Here is a 26,196-nt window from a genome sequence, read left to right on the forward strand (position 1 = left end):
GAGAACAAGCAGCCTGCAGGTATTCTTCGAGGACAGCAGGCTGATTGTTCTCACATACCCGCCCGCCTCCCCTTTGCTTACCTGTTTTGCTTTGTTATCAAAATGACCAAGAGGTATGGGCTCTCGCGCGACGGGCGGGAAGCTGATGGCCGCGTATGCCTGGTACTTTGTTGCTAGGAAGATTCTGGTCTCGGGGCTGCCGTGGACGTCACCCATCAGTGAGAACAATCAGCCTGCTGTCCTCGGAGAATACCTGCTACAGGTATGTATCTTCATTTTCTCCTACATCTGCACACAACTATGGAATGCGTTACCAAAAACCTTGAAAATCATGAGTGACCACCTTAACTTTTGAAGAAAGCTGAAAATGCACCTTTTCAAAAAGATGTATCCCACTGATCCAACATATGCACCAATCACTGCAACACAACATAACTGAAACACGTTAAGGACATTACCATAACTATCTCACTATCCCCTAATGTGGCTCACCCACATTAACTTCATTTATTATATAACTTCATCTTGTATCCAGTTCTCCGGAGTTTGTATTCACTTCTCCGGTATTATGTAAGCCACATTGAGCCTATAAATAAGTGGGAAAATGTGGGATACAAATGTAACAAATAAATGAGCAACCACTTGTGGAACTTGATGCAAGTGTAGTAGAGTTTCCAGATACCTTGCCATCAGATTAGATTGCACAGTTTTGTGAGCTAGTAGCCAAGGAAAAGGAGTGCTGAAAGCAGTGGACCTGGGCAGGGTCTCCGCTTTAGGCATTGGCATGCGCAGACTCACCTGGCTGTGTATTTTGGACCTAGAACCAATGGTTCAAGATAAATTGGCAGACATTGTTTGCCGAGGTGACATTCTTTTGGGGGACAAAGTGGAGGAGGTTGCTGACCTTATCAAGAAATGTACTGGTACCGTAAAGTCCCTGTCTCAACCTTCTGTGGCCTCCATTTCTGATTTTTGTGCGGCACACTTCCAAAGAATCCCAAGGCCCTCGCTCCTGCCCCCTGTAGCAGTACTTCTATTCCAAAAAAAACAGGAGGATTTTGTCCCATCCTAGACCTAAGGGCCCTGAGCAGATACTTGGTCAAAGAAAAGTTTATGATGGATTTCCCTGAGCACAATAGTTCCCATGATTCAGGAAAGTTATCTACTATAATAAAACTCACCCTCAACGTTCTGAAGACAACGTTCTGAAGTCACTCAGTCACTCCCTGAAGGGTTCATGGATTCATGGTGGTGAAGCCACAACACTGACCATGTCTCTCTGCCCCGCCCTCGCATGACGGACCAATCAGAAAAAACACCCTCAACATTCTGAAACACAAAGGACCATCACAACACCATTCCCAGGCAACACTAGGCAACGTAAGACGGACCAATCAGAGGAAACTACGTGACAATAAGGGAGGAGCATTCCCCAGCAGAATGGCTCATTATCTGTGCAGCACGGAGAGCACAGAACCACCGCTGGAACGAGAGAAGAATATTCCTGCTATGGGTATGTGCAAAAATAGACCGGGGGGGGGGGGGAGAAATTTTTAAAAGCCTAATGCCAGTACTGAAGAGTGCCACAGGGCCCATAGCAAAGACTATATTTGGGATCGCTTGACATGGAGTCAGAGGAGCCGGAAAACAACGTGCCCGTCACCATCTGGGACGTGGGCGAACAGGACAAGCTGCGGCCCAGCTGGAAGGATTACCCGCGACCCAGCCAGCAGCAAACAGCGACCAAGGAAGGGGGAGGAGTAGGGAAACACGCGGAGAGTGTTTCCCTACTCCTTCCCTGCCTAGGAATCGCTGGAGACTGGCTGCCAAACTAACGAAACAACCGCACACCGACGCACCACCTCCATCATTCAAAAGGCATCCACTCTTTCTTCAACAGAAATGCAAACTAATAATACAAAACAAAGAATACCCGTTTTAGCTACAGGTAACTCCCCACCCCCTTCCTCTTCCCCTTTTGCCAAAGCGGCCGTGCCCAACCATCCCCAGCCTCAGGCAAGCCGTCTCCTACCTCGGGGATTCCCCGAGCACCCGGAAAAAAAACAGCGCAGCTTCCCGCAGCGCATGTTCCAGCATTCCCCTGCAGCCGGCCTGAAATGGACCGAACATACCGGATCACCACCCGATGGCCCGAGACCGTGCTCCTCTCCCTTCCGCCAACTTAAAACAACCATCCCCGTCCTCAGGCAAGCCGTCTCCCACCTCCAGGATGCCCAGAACCCCAGCCCAACGGAAAAAGACGGCGCTGCTTCCCACAGCACATTTCACTTCCAGTGTTCCCCTACAGCAGCCCTGAAACTGCCAAAAAATACCGACAGACCAAGAACGTGCTCCTCTACCTTCCGCCCATCTAAAAAAACACTGCTGCCTCAGCACAACACAAAAAAAAAACAAAACGGAAAAAACAATCCACCACTCAGCAAAGGCTGACCCCCCTACAACCACATTTACATTTCACCAACAGAAAGACCCCTCTCCACAAACCTCCTTGACAGACAAAACCACACACACACAATACAACAGACACACACCCTCAAAGCCACACACCAATCCATCCCACTTTGCCAGCATAGCACAGCACATCCCCCAACCCCCCAATCAAAAAAACAAAACAAAAAAAAAAAGACACACATCAACAACCTGCACACATACCCCACCCTCACACACTCACACACACACAAAATAACTCTGTGACACATACACACACACAAAAAACCCCCACATGCTAGCGCCCGTTTCATTGGTTTCGGAAACGGGCCTTTTTTTACTAGTTGTCTATACTCTCTGGATCTGAAGGACGCTTAACACCCACGTACTTTCTGTGACAGGAACTTACCTGTATCTCCAATTTCCAGTGGGGGAAAGGCACTATTACCAGTACCATGTCTTGTCTTCTGGCCTTGCATCTGCTCCCAGAGTACTCACAAAGTGCCTTGGTATAGTCAGTGTCGCTACACAGTCTGGGAGTACATGTGTTTCCCTGTCTGGACGATTGACTGGTCAGGAGCCTATCCCAAGAAGGTGCTCAAGAATCAATGAGGAGAACCATTTGGGTGTTGGAGCTACTAGGGTTCGTCATCAACTAATCAGTCCCATATCCTCCCAGTTCAACAATTGGAGTTCTTGTGAGCCCCACTAGCCACAGTTCAGGCTCGAGCTTTCCTTCCACCTGTTAGAGCCGCTGTCATGATCATCTTTGTGAATCAGATTCAACAGAACCAGCAGGTCACAGCTCAGCAGATGTCACGCCCATAGCATTCCTTCATTTAAAGCAGGACCAGTTGACCCTAGCTTCCCAGTGGTGTCGAGCAACAGGGAACCTAGCACAGGTTTTCAGGATATCCACAATGAATATGCATGAAGGAGATTTGCATATAATGGAGGCATGCAAATCAAGTTCATGCATATGCATTGTGGATATCCTGAAAGTCTGGCAAAGGGTACTCCAGGACTGGACTTGGGAAACACTGACCCTAGCGGACATCATCTGTTATTCTGGACCTTGCAGATTTGCTCTTGGGTGGATGATTTGGCTCAGTTTGGTCTAGGGACTTCCATTCCAAATTCCACACAAAACATTAATGACAGATGTGTCCAACCTTCGCCAGTGTGCTCATGTGGATGAGCTTCACACTTGTGCTCATTGGCTAGCTCAGGAGACCCACCTTCATATCAATCTCCTGGAGCTAGGGGCCATTTGGAACACTAAAAGCTTTCCGAGAAATGTTGATCCAAATTTTTCTTATTTAAATGGACAATCAGGTTGTGATGTACTATGTCAACAAGCAGGAGTTTGTGTCTTAAACAGTCAGGATGTGGCAGTGGGCCTGTGGAGTTGGTGCCCTGGGTGAGAGCCCACATGGTATCACTTTAGTTTCTCTTAGTCGCTGGTTTCTATGCTCGTGGAACTTCAGAATTCACTCTTCCCTTTCTCTCTTAGTAAGGGATAGAGCCTATTTTGGGAGGGGACAGAACTGGAGCCCAGCGTCTTGGTTGTGGTTGTATCAGATGAGTCTTGTGGACTTGGGAGCTCTCTGAATCTTGTAGTATGGGAATGTTGGTCCAAGGCAGAGGTCTTTATGGCCCATGCACAGACTAGACTCCAGTGCCGTTTGTCTAGCCCCGTCATTGCTCCCCATACTATGTGTAGAAACAGTGGTTAGGGTGTTTCTTAATACCACAGTGGTTAGGCCAGGCATGTAGAGCTTGGGATGCAAGCCTTCTGTTTCATTGGGCAAAAGAGTATCTTGTGCAACGTTTTGGCAACTTACGTAGTAGCATATCGAGCAGACTTTCTAAACTTCATAGAGTGAGCCTTCCAGGGGGAAAAAAATTAATCTGTGGGGCAGTCCTTATGTTGACTTGGTCAGTTCACAAGAGCTCCATGACTGATTTGGTTCTTCAGCCACCAGAAAGTGCAGGGATCCTTATGGATCACAGCTTTCATTCAACTGTATCCAGATTAACTGTTTTATGTGTTGTCCTCTGTTGCTTCTCATAGGCATAGCACTAGGAAAAAGAGGATTGTTCATTGGTATTAAACTAGTGACTGACTAGACTTAGAAGACCATGAATCGCAGATCTGGTGAGATTGAAGACTGGAGAGACCCTTGAAGAGTTTTGATTATGAAGGAGAGGCATTTCTTCAGCAATAATTTTTACTGTTAGGACGACATGCTTATGTTCAAGTTATGCATCCCTGAGGATTGTTGCAAAGCATTGTATTTGCCTGCTGGGCAAATGTCCCTCCGTCTTGACTTTTTCATAGGGAGTTGAATGGGTGCTTCTCTTAATTTAGTCCATTTTAACAGTCTGTTTAGGATTTCTTGCTAGCATTACACTATGTTTGCTTGGGGGAGGGGGCAAATTTGTTCCTCCTTTTAGGCCTCTAGTTCCCCAATAAGAGCTTATTTGGACTCTCAAAACCCAGGCCTCTAGTTCCCCAGTAAGAGCTCATTTGGACTCTGAAAACCCCAATGGCACCCTCAGTGGTAAATGCTAGGTATTCTTGGTATGTCTGTCTTAAGATGTGCTTCTGGTGGCCAGCTAGCTGCAGATCTGAAGCACAGATGATCAGAGCCACTTTGGCTTCCATCCTGGTTTGAACGAGTTTGTGTTATAGCAATAACACAAAGGAATGGCACAATTACGCAGCATAGCCATGAGCACAGTAATGTCTAGGGTGTGTTATCTAAATCCCTGTGGATTCAGGATGAAATGACTGGACTATGCAAGCTGTGACATAATAAATCTGTTTTATTATAGATAAGAATCAGTACAAAAATAAAGACTAGCATGCAAAAATGTATTTCTTTGGCAACAAATAAATTACTAAAAGGCACTAATAATTCCAGAATTACAATAATTGTTTTTCCTTAGAGAAAACAGCACAAGTGAAAATACAGTCCTCGTGCACGTCAATCGACCTCTTCCCTTTTTGCCTTCCAAAGGGATATCCTATATAATAATTTGCACCTCCAACGTTCTACGTCTGGATTAATGGGTTCATAACACACTTCCCATTGGTCCGCCCTGGCGATTATGTCAGAGGGCGGATCAGTGAAAGGGAAGGGAAGCCAGCACCAGCCAGCCACGGAAGTGAGTAGAGAATCACCCCCTCCCTCCCACCGTCTTCCTTCTGAGTTCCACGCCTCCCTCTCCTCCCCCCTGCCCTCCGAGTTCCATGTCCCCCTTCCTCCCTCTCCTCCCCATCGAGTTGCAGGACGCCCCCCCCCATCAAGTTGCAGGACGCCCCCCTCCCCTTTGAGTTGCAGGACGCCCCCCTCCCCATCGAGTTGCAGGACGCCCCCCTCCCCATCGAGTTGCACCCCCCCCCCTCCCTCCGAGTTCCATGCCTCCCTCCCTCTCTCTCCCCTCCGATTGCAAGCACGACCTGTCCTCCGCCTGGCCCTTGCCTTCCTAAGTGCCGGCTGTAATTTTAAAAATTCTTACCTCGGGGTCCGGCGTCAGCAGTGAAGGTGAGCGGCGCTTCAGACTGCCTTCCCTTCTGTCAGCTCTGCCTCTGGTCCCGCCCTTCCGGAAACATGAAATGAGGGCGGGACCAGAGGCAGAGCTGAGATAGAAGGGAAGGCAGTCTGAAACGCCGATCGCCTTCACTGCTGACGCCGGACCCCGAGGTAAGAATTTTTAAATTGCAGCCAGCACTTAGGAAGGCGAGGACCAGGCGGAGGACAGGTCTTGCTTGCACTCAGAAGGGAGGGAGGCGCGGGGGTCTGGAACTCGGAGGAGGGGAAGGGAGGGAGGGAGGGGTACGATCCTGGAACTCGAAGGGGAGGGGGACGGTCCTGGAACTCAAAGGAGAGGGAGGGAGATAAGGGGGCATGGAACTCGGAGGGGAGGGGGGCTGGAACTTGGAGGACAGAGAGGGAGGGAGGAGGGGGGCGTGGAACCTTGCTAGCTCCCGTTTCATTTCTGTCAGAAACTGGCCTCTTTTACTAGTTTCTAGATAACCTGAACCATAGAAGTGTTTCCAAAACTCACCCTGCTGGCCACTGTGTCCCCCAGGTAAGATGAATTTCAATCTCTTTGGTGCGAGATGTTTTCAGCAGCAAGCCAAGTCTACTGAAGAAAAGCTTCTCCATTCGGCCAGGAAGGTCGGAGTTCATTAGAAGATAAGAGTCCCGGGCACCATAAATCTCCTCCTCTTGTGCCTGCAGTGTCTTCTCTGTGACTGTACAAAAAGTCTTTTTTTAGAGAGGCTCTTCTTTTTCTTGCAACTCTACAGAGTGCTTGTTTTATGGCAAACAGAATAGGAACAGTGTCTCTGATTAGGGTTCTGTTATTCAGAAATCTTGAGTCCATCCAACCTGCTGGCTCAGTGATCTGCTGCTTCTTTCTTCAGTGCAGAACTGGTCAGATACAAGGTTGCCTTCCAAGGTTTGTCCACAGCTGGGAACCTCACTGGCCTCTGGTCCACACAGTGAACAATAAACAAAGATGGTATTCAGACAAGCAGTGTCCTTGATGGTATAGCACATAATGCACAAAGGCAGGGAATTTTGCAGAAATCTTGACAGTATGGCTCAGAGCATGGTTCAGAGCATAAGTTATGCCTCAGGCCCACAAAGGTGACTTAGGAAACAATCCTACAGGGTACATCCCATGTTTCTGGAGTGGTTTTCAGGATGATGAGAGGAGGAATTTAATCTTGCCTTTTAATTCCCTTTCTTTGCATCTTGGTAGACCAGTTCAGAACTGTCTTGAGGAGCTTGCGGCTGTTGTGGTTTGGTCCCTTTATTTAGAGTTCTTCTGGTTGTTTGGATGGCTTACCCTCTCTTTTCTGTAGAGGCAACTTGAGGGTTCTCTGTCCTCATTATAATGGTACTTTTCTTTTTCCCATTCTCTTTCATGAGGCAATTCTTTGTTCAGTGATCAATTCGCATAATTTTTAGTTTGGGTTTCTCTAGTGATGCCACTGAAAAGTTATGGTCTTCTCGTCCTATTTCCTGTCAGGTGGCATAAGCTGGTCCTAGCAGGAACCAAGGAAAGGAAAATAAGAGAAGAATAACCAGTCAGTATTCAGTCCATGTCCATCGTCAGTGGTTTTTTTTTTGTGTGTGTATGTTTTTGTTTTTTAAATCTTTTTTAAAGTGCTGCCTGCCATGGGCTAAATTGGTCCCCAGTATTCCATGCTGGGCCTAATCCAGGTACCAGCACTATATATCCAGGACCTTGGCTACTGGAAGTTATCTGAATCTGGCCATTATTCATTTCTGTTTATGCAGCCCTACTTTCCCAGATAGTTATCCAAGCACTGGTACTGAATATTGGCAATCCCCATCTAACTTCAGGGTCCATCTCAGCATTAGCTAGAGAGTGCTGTAGCGATCAGAACAGATGAGCAGCAACACTGGTTACATGCCATTGAATATCTGCTCCTGACCTGCACAATGCTATTTAACAGGGCAGGAGCCTCTTCTGCCCAGTTACATAGTACTGAATATTGACCCCTAAATTTCTTTTTTTTATTATGAGCTGTTTAAGTAGATTTCATAGATCTGCACCTTCACTGTAATGTATGCACTATGTTATTCGTATATCGGAGTTTGAAAAATTCTTTCAGGACTTAATTACCGAGATAAACTGCACCTGCCACCATGAGAGTACCCCAGTGCGTTTCTTCCCTGGCTCACCATGTGCAGGCTTTCTTTCTCTTCGACTCCTCACATCACCTAGGTACAGTCCAGTCTCTACCTCTTACTTTTTTAATAAGCTCTGCCCCCCCCCCCCTTTCATTTGTGGCAGCCCTGTGCTTCCTAGAGCTTTCTCCTACTAGTGCCCTAGACCAAGGTTGAAGATGCAGATACTGTGTTCCCTCATCCTATATAATAAAACGCACCTTCAACATTCTGAAGCCGAGAAAGTGAAGCCTTCAAGCCTTGAAGCATTCCTGCAACGTTCCGGAGCTATGTGTCGTCAACTGACGAGATGGAGCCTTACAGAACGCACGAATGCTTCAAGGCTTCACTTTCTCGGCTTCAGAACATTGGAGGTGTGTTTTGTTATATAGGATGTGCTCGGTGCTTTTCTGTAGCACATGGGGGAATTTAATATATGCTGATTAAAGTGGAGGAGTGGCTGGAGGGGGGGCAGGGGAGATAGGACAATCACTGGGTGGCTGGAGGGGGGGCAGGGGAGAGAGGAAACTCGCTAGATGGCTGGGGGGGCAGGGGACACAGGAGGATCGCTGGGTGAATGGAGGGGGGGCAGGGGAGATAGGAGAATCGCTGGGTGGATGGAGGGGAGGCAGGGGAGAGAGGAGATTCGCTGGGTGGCTGGAGGGGGGGCAGGGGAGATAGGACAATCGCTGGCTGGAGGGGGAGCAGGGGACAGGAGACTCGGTGGGTGGCTGGAGGGGGGGGCAGGGGAGACAGGAGCATCAGTGGGTGGCTGGAGGGGGGCAGGGGAGAGAAGAGCATCGGTGGGTGGCTGGAGGGGGGCAAGGGAAAAAGTAGAATTGCTGGGTGGCTGGAGGGGGGAACAGAGGAGACACACTCGCACATTCACTCTCTCTCTCACACACACACAGTCAATCTCACACATACTCTCGCAAATATACACACTCTGAGGAAAACCTTGCTTGCGCCCGTTTCATGTGTGTCAGAAACGGGCCTGTTTTACTAGTTTGTAATACAACATACGACACATGCATGATTTTGTTTATATCCATATATATTTTATTTATTTTATATTCATATATATATTTTATTCATTTTCTAAATATATCTCATTGGATTTTGTTACTGTTTTTTGATTGATACATTTTATTTGTTTGGTTTTAATTGTATTATTGTTTGTGTTTGATGTAGACCCCTGATGCAGGCGCTATGCATCGAAACATGGCCCGTGTTGGGTCAGCTTTGGAAGATTGTTGTCCAGGTTATGAGATTAAAGAAACTTTGTCCTGATTTTGAAGGCTCTTCATGCTTTCTTTGGCTATTTGTTCTTTTAGATCGGGGCCAGTTTAAAAAAATAAAGTCCACTTGCCACAAGGAAGTCAATTTTTCAAACTCTGCACATAGCCATACTGAAGCAGTGCTGGATTTGTTCATGCAACCCACTGACATAGGCCAGTTATAGGTTTTGTTACCTGGTCACATTTCCCATGCATCTTATTGTTTCAGGCTACACACCAGGGGCACCATACAAAGTTTCCTGCTCTCCCACCAGTAGTGCTATGCCACCTTATTCTTCATCACCAAATCCTTACCAGACTGCAGTTTACCCAGTTCGAAGTGCCTACCCACAGCAGAATCCATATGCACAGGTATAGTAAATTTTATACAGATGCATGTTTACTTAAAAAATAAGATTACAAAAATTAGTGTCTGAAATGTTGAAGTCTTACAAAGCTGTTGTGATTACATGTTATACTTGAAGGAATTCAACACACAAAAAATAAACTCCTTACTGTCCCATCAATCCAGATGCTTGGGATTGTACTGTCTTGCCAACAGGTGGAGACTGAGAATTGTTGAGCTGCGATGCCATCACTTGAGAACCCCACGCAAAGCCCTGGCCAATATTTCTCAGTCTCTGAGCAGGGCCAGCTTAACCATTAGACCAGGTGATGCTCTGGCCCAGGGCGCTGGCAATTAAGGCTGCCAAAATACTCGGTCTCTGACCTCACCTGATCTACAGGTTAAGCCTTTTCTTCCCCCTCCCCCCGCAGGTCCAGCACTGCTCCCTCACCTTTCTCACTCCCTTGCGGTCCTGTAAAGTTTGCTTCAGTCACTGGCAGCAGCAGCATGACAGGCTACCTTCAGCCAACCCCTGAGTTTTCCCTCTTCCACGTCCTGCCTCATATGTTGCAATTTCCTGTGGGCAGGATGCAGCAGAGGGAAGACCCGGGGACTTGCCGAAAGTAGTCTGACATGCTACTGTCGCTTTCAACCGACTTAAACTTTACAGGACTTCAGTAGTGTGAGAGAGGTGAGGGAGCAGTGCTGGACTTACAGGGAGGAGGAAAGAGACTAGACTGAGGGAGGAGAGATTCTGGTCCAATGGCTTAGGGCACCACTATCCCTTGAGCCGGCCCTGGTCTCCAGCAGTTGCTAGGCTTCCTTTCCAACCTCTGGTGGTTTGGTAGGATTTTTTCATTTGCTTAGTTAATCATATTTGTAAAAAATTTAAACAAACAAAGTAGCAGCAGCCTAGGGCGGTTTTCTGGCTTTGTTTAAAAAAAAATAATAAATTTGTGTTAGGTGGTATATCACTTGGGGGTCCCAGACTCCTTCCTCTCTTTCCAACCAACCCCTTTCTTAAGGGGTTAACTTCTTGTACCTCAGACCTTTCACTTACAGGAAAACCTTTTGTGTCCATACTTAATTGCTGCTCAACTAGACAGTTTGACTGGCAGTTGCCTAATTTGATGCTTCATTGGGCCTTATTGTACTCACTGTGATGCACCAGAAAAAAATGTAAAAAAAAAAAAAGGCTGCTCTGGAAAGGCTTTTGTTTTTAAGGCCATTGGTTTTCTTTGTCAAATTAGCCTCTCTACGGGGGCACTGGTGTGTTTTTCACTATGGCAGCTCTGAAGGATAACATCAAGTGCTGTTGTGTTTGTGGGGCATATAGGTTGGCTACTATGTGAAGAAGAGAGTGTATTTTATTATTTTCTCTGTGGAAAAGGTGCTGTCAGATGAGCAATGCTTTGCTATTTATTAGGATTTATTTACCGCCTTTTTGAAGGAATTCACTCAAGGCGGTGTACAGTAAGAATAGATCAAACTTGAGCGATAGACAATTACAGCAGTAAAAATAAAAAACAATATAAAGTATGGCATGGTATACTATTTACAATGTCAACACAATACATAATAGAGCATTAAAATTGATAATGAAGGGTAAAGCAAAGATGTAACATATAGATAGGTAAGAAAGTAGGAAGAGTTAGAAAGTAAGGTGATTGATTTAAATAAAGTTGCACATTAGGTCAGAGAAATGGTTAAATACTATCTCAGCTAGGGTAGGAGTGGGTAAACATGTCCTGCTGCAGTATATGCAGCCTGAGTCACTCCTTGTGTGTTGTGAGTGAAACTTAATGAGTTAGTTACTTCCATTAAAGGCCTGGTTGAAGAGCCAAGCTTTCTCCTGCTTCCTGAAGTAGAGATAGTCTTGTGTTAAGCGCAGTCTTTCAGGCAGTGCATTCCAGAGTGTGGGGGCTACTCCGGAGAAGGCTTGCTTGCAGGTATCACATCATGTAATGTCTTTTGGAGCGGATGTGGTTAGTGAAAGTCCTTGGGAGGACCTTAGTGTCCTTGGCGGTGTGTGGAGGATCATCCTGTTTTTCAGGTACTCAGGGCCATTTCCTTTCAGGGCCTTGAAGATCAGACATAGAGTTTTAAATTTAGCCCAGTGTTGTACTGGTAGCCAGTGACGTTTTTGCAAAAATGATGTGATATGGTCATGTTGCTTGCAACCTGTGAGTCTTGCTGGTGCAGACCCTTTGTAGTCAGACCATTGTATAGTGCAGTGCAGTAATCCAGCCTTGATGTTGTTATGGCATGTACAACTGGGGTAAGATTTACCTTCTTGATGTAAGGAGAGAGGCAGCGTAGCTGTCACAAATAGTAGAAGCAGCTTTTGAAGGTTGCTTGGATTTGGGGAATCAGAGTAAGTGTTGAATCTAACTGTATTCTAAGGTTCCTGACGTGATTAGAGGGGAGGGGGGTTCATACTTTCAAAAAGGGATTTTGATGTCGGGTATGTATCCATGCTTTCTTCTTTCATTAAGGCCTTCTGTATGCATATCCTCCCATTCCTCTAGTGAGAAAAACTTTGGTGAAACTCTAGCAATTCCATGGGACTATGATTCTGATTGCGCCTTACTAGCCTAAGCAGATCTGGTTCCCTCTTCTGGAGTTATCCTCCGAAGAACCATGGAAATTGGAGTGTTTTCCGACCCTCATCACACAGAACAAGGGTTCTGTTCTGCATTCCATCCTTAAGTCTCTGGCTCTCACAGCCTGGATGTTGAGAGCCTAGAATTTGCTTTCTTGGGTCTTTCAGAGCATATCTCCTAGGTCTTGCTGGCTTCCAGGAAAGATTTCACTAAGAGGTGTTACTCTTTTAAATGGAGGAGATTTGCCATCTGGGGTGAGGACAAGGACCTAGATCCTGTTTCCTACCCTACACAGGACCTTTTTGAATACCTTCTACACCTTTCCGAGTCTAGTCTCAAGAGCAACTCTGTAAGGGTTCACATCAGTGTAATTAGTGCTTATCAACGAGTAGTGGATAAGCCCATCTCTGGACAGCCTCTAGTTTTTTGCTTCATGAGAGGTTAGCTTGTATCAAAGCCCACTGTCAAACCTCCGCCTGTGTCATGGGTCTTCAACGTCGTTCTCACCCAGCTGATCAGAGCTCCTTTCAAGCCATTGACTTCTGCCATCTGAAGTACTTGACCTGGAAGGTCATTTTCTTAGTGGCTGTTTTCTGCTTGTAGAGTCAGTGAGCTTCAGGTTCTAGTAGTGGATGCACCTTATACAAAGTTTCATCTCTGCAGAATAGTCCTCCGCACGCACCCAGAGTTCCTACCAAAAGTTGTGTCGGAGTTCCAGCTGAATCAGTCGATTGTCTTACCAATATTCTTTCCACAGATTCATGCTGTTTCTGGCGAGAGTGCCTTGCACACCTTGGACTGCAAGCAAACATTGACCTATTACATGGAGCAGACTAGGCCCCATGGACATTCCACCCAACCTTTTGTTTTTTTTGATCCCAACAGGATGGGATTCACCATTGGGGAAACGCACCATTTCTAATTGTCTGGTAGATTGCATTCTCCAAGGACAAGCAGGCTGCTTGTTCTCACGTATGGGTGACGTCCGACGGCAGCCCCAGGAACAGGATCTTCCTAGCAACAAAGTTTGCAGAGCCCTCGTGCGTACGCGCTACCATCTTCCCGCCCGAAGCGTGAACGTGCCTCAGTCTCTTTTTTTCCGCGGTCAGGGTGGCTGTTTTTTCGCTGCTCTGCGTCCCAGAAAGAGCCCTCACAGCTTTGTTTTCGCTGTTCGTCCCTTCGTTTGCTCTTCGGGATTTTTTTCCTCGTTGAGTTTCTTTCTTGTTCGTTTTATTTGAAAAAAAGAAGAAGAGTTTTCCTTTACCGCTTAGTGTTTGGCCTCTAAGTTTCCTTTCGCTTTCTTGCATGGCCTTTTTGGTGCCTTTTTTCGGCATCATGGCGAGTTTTGATTTCGCCAACGCGATTTTTCCGCTCATGTCCTCGAAGCCTGCCAGCGGCTTCAAGAAATGCACACAGTGCAACCGGATGATCTCGCTCACTGATCCGCACGTTTCGTGTCTTCAGTGTCTGGGGGCTGGTCATCGTCCCAACGCCTGCACTTTGTGTCTTCAACTCAAAAAGAGGAGAGTGGATCGACGTCGGGAGTGCAGGTGATGGCTGTCCATAGGGTCCCCCATGCTGGTAGCAGTGAGCCATCGAGTGGGTCTCCACCTGCCTCGAGGGCTCCTGCGGTACAGAGCCATCGGGACTGTCCTCTTTCGGACCCGCCCCTGAGGAGGCATGTGGATTCCACGTCCTCCTTGTTGGTACCGGGGGCTTCCGGTGACGTGCTTCGAGTGAAAGCGTGGAGGCTACATTGGGATCCATCTGGAAAGCAATTCAGGACTTAACGGTTGCAGTTATTAAATGGACCCAGGAAACGATTCTGTGATTAAAATGGATAATCTTACTGAATCTCTGGAGAAGGTTAAAACTGAAACAGCAAATCAGATTCTACAGACACAAACAGAGGTTAAAAATAGAAAACTTACAATGGGCATTTTAGTAAAAGACTAATAAAAGAAGGCCCGTTTCTGTGAGAGATGAAACGGGCGCTAGCGAGGTTTTCGATGTGCAGCGATCCTCCTGTCTCCCGGGCCCCCCTGCAGGCAACCGTCGTCAGCGACGCAGCTGTCCCAAAACCCCCCTGCAGGCACCTGTGCATTGCGTTTCGAGCCTCCTGTCCCCCGGGCCCTCTGCTGCGACCCACCGTAAGCGACACAGCTGTAGCTGCAGTTTCCGTTTGTCGGGCGTCCGGCAGAGGAAGGAAAACAACCCCCTCGCCATGTGTGTTGAAAAACAAAACAGCTGACGGAGGGAGGGGGGGAGCGGCAGCGTTGTGTGCTGGAGGGTTCAGTAGTGGGTGCGGCGATGCGATTCGCTGAGTGTCATAGCCCCGGCCTTGACGTCATCACGTTTTGACGCGAGGGCGGGGCAGACACTCATGGGGAAAATCTGCCACCTCGGAAGTTGCAGCTTCATTTAGAACGTTGGGGTTGCGAATTATGTCCGGAAGAGGCATGGCTGAGGGCGGGTCTATGAGTGGTGCCAGTGAGTGGTGCATAAGTGACAGTGAGTGGTTCTGACAGCCTAGCCTACCAACAGTGCAGGGCTTCAGTGTTTCCCTGCCACAGAGTGAGCTTCAGAATGTTTGAGGTGAGAATTATTTATATAGATAAGCTTGCAACATATCGAAAAATAGAACAATTGGAGAATTATAATAGATGATTAACATTGAGAGTGTTGAACTTTCCCAGATCCGCAGGTATGACTCCTCTTGATTTCTTCAAAAAGTATTTACTGGAAATTTTCAAAATTCCTTCAGTCACTATTCACCCATGTAACAAAATATATTACCATCTTCTGCTCCAAAAGGAGGGGAACCTGTAAATTCTGGGAATCTACCTCAAATACAGGGAGTTGAATCTGGGATCCATGACTTGTCAGCTTTTTTAGAAGACTTATTGACTGAAGTATCTAATATTAATATTAGATTAATATTAGAATATTAATCGTATCATATTTGAACAAGACCTAAATTCAGTGATGAGACTATATTTTAAAAATTCCTCTATATCATTTTGTAGACAAAGAATATGGATCTATCCAGATGTGGCAAAAGTTACACAAGATAGAAGGAAACACTTTTTGACTCTCAGAGATGAAACCAGGGCTCTAGGAGCAACTTTTCTGTTAGCATATCCATACAAATGTTTTGTGCGTTTCCTGGGCAATAAGTATGTTTTCTTTGAACCAAACCAATTGAGAACTTTCCTAGATATGAAGAAGCTATCCAGTGGACCGATGGGAACAACTGATATGTTAATAATTAAGTGGAAATATGGGGGTTGCACAGATAATGAGCCATTCTGCTGGGGAATGCTCCTCCCTTATTGTCACGTAGTTTCCTCTGATTGGTCCGTCTTACGTTGCCTAGTGTTGCCTGGGAACGGTGTTGTGATGGTCCTTTGTGTTTCAGAATGTTGATGGTGTTTTTTCTGATTGGTCCGTCATGCGAGGGCGGGGCAGAGAGACATGGTCAGTGTTGTGGCATCACCACCATGAATCCATGAACCCTTCAGGGAGTGACTGAGTGACTTCAGAACGTTGTCTTCAGAACGTTGAGGGTGAGTTTTATTATAGTAGATGATATTAAAGGCAAATCATGTCAAATGAATCTGATTGATTTCTTTGACCTGGTAACAAAAGAACTGGATTGTGGGCATGCACTGGATGTGGCCTACCTAGTTTTCAGCAAAACTTTGATGTCCTTCATAGGATGCTCAAAAATAAACTGAGGGGCTTGGAGCTTGGGGATGGGACACAAGTTGGTAAACTAGATCAGAAATTGGTTGACAGGTGGCAGAGGATGGCGACAAATAAAATTCACTTGGTGGAAAGAAAGGTGAGTAGTGGAATGCCTCAGGGATTGGCACTGGCACTGATTTTATTCAGTATAAAATATTTGTGTTTGGGGCTAATATTGGGGCAGGGGAGAGAGGAATTTTGTGGGATATGGGTGGATGGAGGAGAGGGCAGGGGAGAATGAAGAGTTTCTGGACATGGATGGAGGGGAGGGGTCAGGAAGGAGATGCACATGGATGGAGGGAAGAGAGGAGAAATGCTGGACATGGATGGAGGGAAGGAAAGACAAAGGAAGGAGATGCACACGGATGGAGGGGAAGGGAGAGAGGAGAAATGCTGGACATAGATGGAAGGGAGGGAAGACAGAAGAAGTAGATGCTCATGGATGGACAGAGGGGAGGGGAATGAGGAGAAATGCTGGATATGGATGGAGGGGAAATTGCTGAATTTAAGGGCTGGATTGGAACACTTTGAGGGCAGATAGATTGTAAGCTCTCTTGAGCAGGGACTGTCCTTCCCCATCTTAAACTTGTACAGCGCTGCGTAACCCCGGCAGCGCTATAGAAATGCTAAGTAGTAGTAGTAGTAGGGTTAAGTCATTTTCCTTTTTTTTTTTTGTACCTTAAGAAATGTGATCTCCTTAGTTTTACTTTACTTCCCCCTCCTTGATTTCTATTTTGTGGTCTAAGGAAGAGTTTAGTTGTAAAACTTAACTGTGATATTTTTTCTTTAATATCATTTTTTTTCTCTGTATTTCATTGCAAGTTTTCTCTACTTGTAAAATTTAAATTGGGTCATTCCATGTCAAGTGGTCTGGTGGTCCCTGCGTGACCATCATGGATTTCGATGAAATTTTCTGTGAACATTCATACTTGTCCCCAATGAACATTGGTAAAGTTTTACATTTGCCGATGCAGTACTTGCTGAGATATAGTAATCTGTTTGACCCCCATACTGCAGCCTTCTATGGTATGACTCCGAGATTTTGGCAACTTTGAGACACTTTATCTCCGGCAATATTTTCTTGAGAGAAACAAAACTTGGCCATCTTGTACAACTTTTTGTGCTCTATTAAATAAAATAATAAAAAAAATCTTCATGAGCGATTTCCGTGAAGAAAACTTGGAGGAAACTTGGTTTGAAAAATTTGCGGCACGAAAAAATTGTAGAGTTTGGCTTTTTATATCTCTGGAATTAAAGGTGTAATAAACTTGACACTTTGCACACAACAACTTATCAACACAAGGTTTTCGAATATAAAATTTCATTCTCCTAATATTTTCCATTAGTTCACAAATTGAGTGCAAAGTTGATGATTTTTGCAAAACCACCAAAAATAGGGTATTTTTAGCCCACTTTTACAAAAAAAGACCTTCTGGAAACTCTTTTTAATCATTTTCATTAGAGCATGTTTCAAACCCCTTAAAAAAGTAGGGTTGGTTTTTCATCGCTGGCATATAAGGACAAAGTTGAGGACGTTGCTATCGCAACGTCATATACTTCAACATGCATTTTTCTATATTGTCATTTTCTTTCCATTTCTGTTGAAGTTTAAAGTGTATAATTCATTTTTTGTATGCTATATGAATCTGTTAGTCTACTAGCGGTGCTTCTACACTAATGACATTCGTTAAATATTCTGTAAGTACCTTATTGTTGCTGCGTATTAGCATGTTTTGGCTATAGGATTCTGTACTGTACTGTGCAGGTGTAGTTGTATGTTTCTGTCATAACATAAGAATCTTTATAACTTCTCTTTTTCAGATTTGCATTAATTTAATACACTTCATATTATTAATTATTGCGATTTTGCTTAATATGCGAAAAATGAATGTCAGAGTCAACTGACAATCTCACTTTGCCCATTTGCGTTGTTGGAAAAAAAATTGTTGTAACTTCCAACTAGTGGGTTCTTCAAATAATCCATCTCAGGCATGCACTTCATTGGCATCAGAAACCACCAAATTGCCCACCGAGAGCATCTTTCATTGGCTCAAGCAAGTAGAGGAAATTTCCGGCCTTATCCAGACCATTGTGGCCAAACCCATACCACCAGGGGAAGAAGGGATTCTATTCCCAGTATTTTCTCGTGGCCAGAAAAATGGGGAGATTTTGTCTCATCTGAGACCTTAAGAGTCCTGAACAAATTCCTGATCAAAATAAAGTTCTGGATGATTTCTGTAGGCACCCTTCTCCCCATGATTCAATAAAAATATTGGCTGTGCTCTCTGGACTTAAAGGATGCCTGTATCCACATTTTAATGCTTCCTAGTCACAGGAAGTATCTCAGATTTTGATTAGGGAAACACCACTGTCAGTATCCATGTTCTGCCTTTTGGCCTTACATCAGTTCCCTGGGTCTTTAGGAACATGCCTGGTAGTCGTCGCAGCATCATTACACAGACTGGGAGCTTGAGTTTCCCTACCTGGACAATTGGCTAGTGAAGAGCGTATCACAGGAGGGGGCGCAGGAGTCCGTACAAAGAAGTAATTGGTTGCTGGAGTTACTAGGGTTCATGAAAAACTACCCCAAATTCCACCTGTACCCAGTACAGCAATTGGAATACATAGGAGCACTGCTTGACACAGTGCAAGCTCGGGCTTTCCTGTCACAAGCAAGGGCAGATGCCTTGGTTGCTCTTGCCTTGCAGGTCTGCAGCAGGAAGCAGGTCACAGTTCATCAGATGTTGAGATTACTAGACCACATGGCCTCCAAAGTGCATGTCACTCCCATGGCTCGTCTCCACTAGAGAAGAGCCCAATAGACTCTAGGTTCCCAGTGGTCTCAAGCCACAGGGAACCTAACGGATGTCATTTGTATCCCTCTGTCTAGTTTACTTCTATCTCTGCTGGACAATTCACCAGATTTGACCGTTGGACTGCCATTCTAAATTCCACCTCCTCAGAAGGTATTGACAATGGATTAGACCTGCATTCGATTAAAGTTTATAATCACGATTAAATATGGGGCATATCTAGCAACCCATTTGGGGGGGGGGGGGGGCACAGGAGTGGACTAGGGGCAACATATTTCCTCCCCTCCCCCCCATATTAGGTATCATACCTTTGCTAGTGGGGATGTTGAAGCCCCACCAGTTAACATAGTAACATAGTAGATGATGGCAGAAAAAGACCTACATGGTCCATCCAGTCTGCCCAACAAGATAAACTCATATGTGTATACCTTACCTTGATTTGTACCTGCCTTTTTCAGGGCACAGATCGTACAAGTCTGCTCAGCAGTATTTCCCGCCTCCCAACCACCAGTCCCGCCTCCCATCACCGGCTCTGGCACAGACCGTATAAGTCTGCCCTCCACTATCCTCGCCTCCCAACCACCAACCTCTCTTCCCCCACCTGCTCCGCCACCCAATTTTGGCTAAGCTCCTGAGGATCCATTCCTACTGCACAGGATTCCTTTATGCATATCCCACGCATGTTTGAATTCCGTTACTGTTTTCATCTCCACCACCTCCCACGGGAGGGCATTCCAAGCATCCACCACCCTCTCTGTGAAAAAATACTTCCTGACATCTTTTTTGAGTCTGCCCCCCTTCAATCTCATTTCATGTCCTCTCGTTCTACCGCCTTCCCATCTCCGGAAAAGATTTGTTTGCGGATTAATACCTTTCAAGTATTTGAACGTCTGTATCATATCACCCCTGTTCCTCCTTTCCTCCAGGGTATACATGTTCAGGTCAGCAAGTCTCTGCTCATACATCTTGGAACACAAATCCCATACCATTCTTGTAGCTTTTCTTTGCACCGCTTCCATTTTTTTAACATCCTTCGCAAGGTACGGCCTCCAAAACTGAACACAGTACTCCAGGTGGGGCCTCACCAACGACTTGTACAGGGGCATCAACACTTCCTTTCTTCTGCTGATCACACCTCTCTCTATACAGCCTAGCAACCTTCTCGCTACGGCCACTGCCTTGTCACACTGTTTCGTCGCCTTCAGATCCTCTGATACTATCACCCCAAAATCCCTCTCCCCCTCAGTACCTATCAGACTCTCACCGCCTAACACATAAGTCTCTCGGGGGTTTCTACTCCCTAAATGCATCACTTTGCATTTCTTCGCATTGAATTTTAATTGCCAAACCTTAGACCATTCTTCTAGCTTCCTCAGATTCCTTTTCATGCTTTCCACTCCCTCCCAGGTGTCCACTCTGTTGCAAATCTTAGTTGAAGAAATCCACTGCCAAAGCGGCCCCCTTCCTCCTTATACTGTGTTAGGAGCAAAGAAGTCAGCTAGGTGCCTCCAACCTCCGATGCTGGCACTCCACGTGCATACTCTGTTTATGCACAAACTTGGGAAATGAAAGAGTCGGTGGCTGGAGGCATGCCACTGACTTCCTCGTTCCTGAGGGTTGTACAAGGAGGAAGGGGGTGATTCAAGCAGTGGATTTCTTCGGCTGGCGGGGCTCAGCTACCCAACTTCTCTCTCTCTCCCTCTCTTTTCTCTCTCCACTGCCCTTCTTCGGGTCCACTATTTCTCCCACTCCTCCCCCCCAATCCAATACCTCTTTCTTTTTCTTTCTCTCTCTTCTCCCATACAATACCTCTATTTTTCTTTTTTCTCTTCTCTTTCTCTCTCCCTCCACTGCCCTTCCTCCATCCTCCTCTCCCTCAGTTCGGCTTCTTTCCCTCCCCTTTTGCTGCTGACTACAGTTCTGTCTCGTCTTGCCCTTCTAAAAACAGGAAACTGTATCAGAAGGGGACGGAACAGGTCAGAGGGAAAAGCCCAGTGAAGGCCACAGACAGCCTTTGAGTATGGCTGCCACTGGCGTGCTACAGGGCTGAAGACTTTCTTGGATTTGGAAAGGTACACCAGGGATGGTGGGGGGGGGGGGGGGGGGGGGGAAGATGTCAGACCATCCACAGCAGGAGGATTTTGATTGAAGGTGTGGGAGGTAGGCAGAAGGAGGGCAGCAATTATGAATTCCAATTACATTTTTTAATCGTGATTAACGTGCAGCCCAACAATGGACGAATCAAACCTCAGTTGGGGAGCTTATGTGGATGGGCTTCACACCCATGGGACATGGTCTGCTCAGGATACAGATCTATAGACATCAGTCTCCTGGAGCGAAGGGCCATATTGAATGCTCTATTCAGAGATTGGCTGCCGAACCTGATTGTTCTTGTTCAAATAGACAACCAAGTTGCGATGTACTGTGTGAACAAACGGGGGATTACGGGATCCTACCCCTTGTGTCAGGCAGTAGGGATGTGTCAGTGGGCCATCTTTCACGGGATGGTTCTGCGGTTGTCCGGATCATGTACCTGGCTGGCAAGGAGAACAGTCTGGCGGACAGATGCAGACTCACAAGTGTTCTGTCAGCATGAGCATATCCCACAAGATCTTCCAAGAGTGGGACACCCCCTCGGTTGATCTTTATGCCATTCGTCTCCTCAGTTCTGTTCCAGGCTTGGATCACACAGCAGACTAGCATCAGATGCCTTTCTCTTCCATTGGGGGGAGGGTCTTCTGTATGCATATCCTACCATACCTTTCTTAGAAAAGACTTTGCTGACATTCAAACAAGATCGGGGAACTATGATCCTACTCACTGCATATTGGCTGAAGCAGATCTGGTTCCCGTTTCTTCTGGAGTTGTCCTCTGAAGAGCTGTGGAGATTGAAGTGTTCACCCTCATCTTGCAGAAGGAGGGGTTCCTTCTGCACCTCAACCTCCAGTCCCTGGCCCTCAAGGCCTGCATGTTGAGAGCCTAGTTTCATTCATTGATTCTGCTTGGGGGTGTCTCCAGAATCTTGCTTCCTGGAAAGATTCCACTAAGAAATGTTATTTTAAATGGAGGAAATTTGCTATCTGGTGTGAGGGCAAGGCCCTAAATCTTCTTACTTGCCCTACACAAAAGTGCTTGAGTAACTCTTACACCTCTCTGGGTCTGGTTTAAAAACCAACTCTGTAAGGGTACACCTCTCTGGGTCTGGTTTAAAAACCAACTCTGTAAGGGTACACCTCTGTGCAATCAGTGCTTACCATCTCTGTGCAGGCCTTAGCCTTCTATCTGGAGAGGATTAAAGCCCATAGACAGTCCACCAAGCTTTTTGTTTCTTTTGATCCAAACAGGATGGGGGGTAGCCATCAGCAAATGCACAATTTCCATTTGTCTAGCAGACTGCATCTCCTTCGCTTATTCCGAGGCTGGACAGACTCTTGAGGTTCATGTCATGGCTCAGAAGAGCCATGGCTATGTTGGTAGCCCGCTTGAGATCAGCCTCCATTGAAGAGATCTGCAAAACTGCAACGTGGTCTTCAGTTCACACATTCACATCTCACTACTATCTTGAACAGTTTGTATGTAGTTTCAGTTGACATCAAGGCCTCGACGTTTTGAGTTTCTATTGTCCTAGCATTGTTTTCAGTGAGCCTGGTAGCTTATCTGGCCTGCTTGTCCTCTGACAAAGCGAAGTTACTCACCTGTAGCAAGTGTTCTCCAAGGACAGCAGACCAAGTATTCTCACATACCCTCCCACCTCCCCTAGTAGTTGTCTCCTTGAGCTATGTTTTCTTACTGAGAGACCTGCACTCGTGTCAGGCGGGAAGACACCCGCACATGCGCGGTGGGACACTTCCAGCACTTTCTTAAAAGCTATACTCGCTAGGCGGCATCCGCACCAGGCTCCGTTGAATGATGTCACTTTGAGCATTTTGGGACATGGTAAATGAATGTTCTATTTATTTATGAGTTTGTTTGCATTCCGTGAGACCATAGGAAGTATACACAGAAAATGTCATTAATAACATAAGCATTGCCATACTGGGTCAGAGCGAAGGTCCTTCAAGCACAGTATCTTGTTTCCAACAGTGGCCAATCCAGGTCACAAGTACCTGGCAATATAGCAAAAGAGTAAAGCAAATTTTATGCAGCTTATCCTAGAAACAAGCAGTGGCTTTTGGACTTGGGAAATTGTCCAAACACTTTTTTTAAATTTTGCTAAGCTGACTTCTTTTAACACGTTCTCTGGCAACGAATTCCAGAGTTGTAATTACACATTGAGTGAAGAAATATTTTCTCCAGTTTACTACTTATAGCTTTATTGCGTGCCCCCTAGTGCTTGAATTTTTGGGAGGAGTAAACAAACGATTCCATATCATCATGCTGATCAATCCATAGACTGGTGGGTTGTGTCCATCTACCAGCAGGTGGAGATAGAGAGCAATCCTTTTGCCTCCCTATATGTGGTCATGTGCTGCCGGAAACTCCTCAGTATGTTCTCTATCTCAGCAGGTGGTGGTCACACACAGCAGCAGCTCTGGCTAGGCCTCCAAGCCTAATTTTTAGGTTTTGTTGAGTGCCTGGGGTTGAGGGCTCTTCTTGAGCAAGTGCAAACCTGGTGGTGCCAGGTCCCTCCTTTTCTCCCCCCTCCCGCTGGCTCCGTTTAAAAAAAAAAAAAAAAAAATTTTGGACGTCCTTAAGGGCGTTTATTTCGACGTTTATTTAAACGTTTATTGCAGCTACTCACTGGGACACCAGGTCGTTACAGCTCGGAGCGGAAAGCAGGTAATTTTACCTTTTTGTAGCGGGCAGGGGGTTCCCCGATTGATCTCCACGTGGCTGATGGCGTCGGAGGGCGAGGGCGCAAAGAATCAGACCCCGGACCGCGTGTGCGCGTCTTAGCGGGGATGCGGGGGTTTTAAAGTCTGATTCGCCCTTGTTGGGTGTCAGTTTGGAGGCTGGTCAGTGTCCCGGTTCTTCCGGTGCGGCGGTTTTTCCCCGCCATAAACGCCCATCCCCCGCTGCTCACCTCCGCCATCTTGGCCGGCCACGCTGCTCGGACGGCTTCTTCTTGGGCCGCCCTTGAGGTGGGAGACGTTAATGCCATGGCCGCCCTTCATTTGGGCGACGGCAGAAAAGCGGCTAAAGTTAAGCGCTGTTCTTCCCGCGCGGCTCCTTCGCGGAGTGTCGCGCCGGACGCCATCTTGGATGCGCAGCATGTTTCTCCCCCGCTCTTGCGAGCGCCGGTTGAGGGTGCGTCTAGGGCTGTGGCCCAGGCTGCTGAAGTGCACAGTCTGGGGGGTTTCTCCCCCGAGTTTATTTTGCTGCTGCATCAGGCCTTCCTTATGCAAAACGCTGCCCCTGGTCCCTTGTCCGATAAAGGGATTGAGGCCCCCGGACGTAAACGCCCTCGGGTGGGTTTCCAGGCCTTAGAGGACTCTGTCTCCTCTGATGTAGATGAGGGCAGCGTATCTGAGTTCTCCCAACGGTCCTTTGGGGATTCCTTGGAGGAGACGGATTCCCGCTCGGATGGAGCGGATGACCCCTCTGCAGCGCGGATCTTTCGCTCAGAGGACTTGCCCAACCTGTTAATGCAGGCCATGAGCAATTTGAAGATTTCCTCTCCAGTGGACGTCTTTCCCTCAGCCCCTGTTGGCTCCGCCATTATGCTGGGGACGAAGCGCCCGCCTAGAACCTTTCCACGTGCATGATGCCATGCGCACCTTGATTTCGGCTCAATGGGATGTCCCGGAAGTGAGCCTCAAAGTGGCTAGGGCAATGTCCCGCCTCTATCCTTTGCCGGAAAGTGAACGGGAGACCTTTCTTTGGCCTACTGTGGATTCTTTAATCACTGCGGTGACTAAGAAAACGGCGTTGCCGGTGGAAGGTGGCACGGCCCTAAAGGACGCCCAAGACAGAAGATTGGAGGCGGCCTTAAGGTCGTCCTTCGAGGCGGCTGCTTTAAGTTTGCAGGCCTCAGTTTGTGGCTCCTATGTGGCCAGGGCGTGCCTGACGATTGTGCAGCGGGCTTACCCCTCGGATCCTTCCTTGAGGGCTGACTGGCCGGCCCTGGAATCGGGCCTGGCTTATTTGGCAGACTTACTGTATGATGTCTTGAGAGCCTCGGCTAAAGGTATGGCTCAGACAGTCTCTGCGCGGCGGTGGCTTTGGCTGAAGCATTGGTCTGCTGACCACGCATCTAAGTCCCGCCTGGCTAAGTTGCCTTTTAAAGGCAAGCTGCTCTTTGGGGTCGAGCTGGACAAAATTGTGACCGATCTCGGCACGTCTAAGGGCAAGAGGTTACCAGAGGTCAGGGCTCGGGCCAGTGGTGCTCGCCCTGGTAACTCCAGAGGACGGTTTCAGGAAGCCTGTCGGTACCGCCCGGGCAAGTCGGGCTCCTCTGCCCCCTCTTCCTTCAAAAGGAACTTCTCCCCCAAGCAGCATTCCTTTCGCAGAGACCGCCGTCCCGGAGGTGCGCCCTCCGGTCCTCCCCCAGGGTCTCGTACCCAATGACGGGGCCCTGGTCCATGGCCCAGTGCAGATTGGAGGACGCCTGTCCTCGTTTCTGGGCGAGTGGACCAGGGTAACTTCAGACGCTTGGGTTCTGGAAGTCATCATGACAGCTACAAGCTAGAGTTCTGCCAACCCTTAAGAGACGGGTTTGTACTCTCTCCCTGCAAGTCTCTGGTCAAAGCTGTGGCAGTGCAGCAGACCTTGGACAACCTGATACGCCTGGGTGCGGTCGTTCCGGTGCCAGAAAATCAGATTGGCAAGGGAAGTTACTCCATTTACTTTGTGGTACCAAAGAAAGGAGGTTCTGTCCGGCCTATCCTCGACCTCAAAGGGGTCAATCGGGCCTTGAAAGTGCGGCACTTTCGCATGGAGACTCTCCGCTCTGTTATAGCGGCAGTGAAGGCAGAGGAGTTCTTGGCTTCCTTGGACATCAAGGAAGCGTACCTGCATATTCCCATCTGGCCTCCTCATCAACGCTTTCTGCGTTTTGCAGTCCTGGGCCGACACTTCCAGTTCAGAGCCCTCCCTTTCGGGTTGGCTACTGCTCCGCGGACCTTCTCCAAAGTAATGGTGGTCATCGCGGCCTTCCTGCGAAAGGAAGGAGTACAAGTCCATCCTTATCTGGACGACTGGTTGATCCGAGCCCCCTGTTATGCAGAGTGCGGCAAAGCTGTGGACCGGGTGATTGCTCTTTTGAGCTCCCTTGGGTGGATCATCAACTGGGAGAAGAGCCAGCTGCGCCCG

At 47.3% G+C, this 26,196-nt stretch overlaps 1 protein-coding gene across 3 annotated transcripts in view; it reads left to right on the forward strand.

Moving 5' to 3' along the window:
- FAM168B (family with sequence similarity 168 member B) overlaps nt 1–26,196 on the forward strand; it is a 223,894-nt gene that overhangs the window by 131,601 nt on the left and 66,097 nt on the right. For all 3 annotated transcript variants that reach the window (XM_030216872.1, XM_030216871.1, XM_030216873.1), the window contains exon 4: nt 9,666–9,808. In XM_030216872.1, the coding sequence (XP_030072732.1) occupies nt 9,666–9,808 (143 nt within the window). The remainder of the gene's footprint in view (nt 1–9,665; nt 9,809–26,196) is intronic.

This window comes from Microcaecilia unicolor, chromosome 10 (genome assembly GCF_901765095.1).
Source record: "Microcaecilia unicolor chromosome 10, aMicUni1.1, whole genome shotgun sequence".
In the NCBI taxonomy this organism is placed as follows: domain Eukaryota; kingdom Metazoa; phylum Chordata; class Amphibia; order Gymnophiona; family Siphonopidae; genus Microcaecilia; species Microcaecilia unicolor.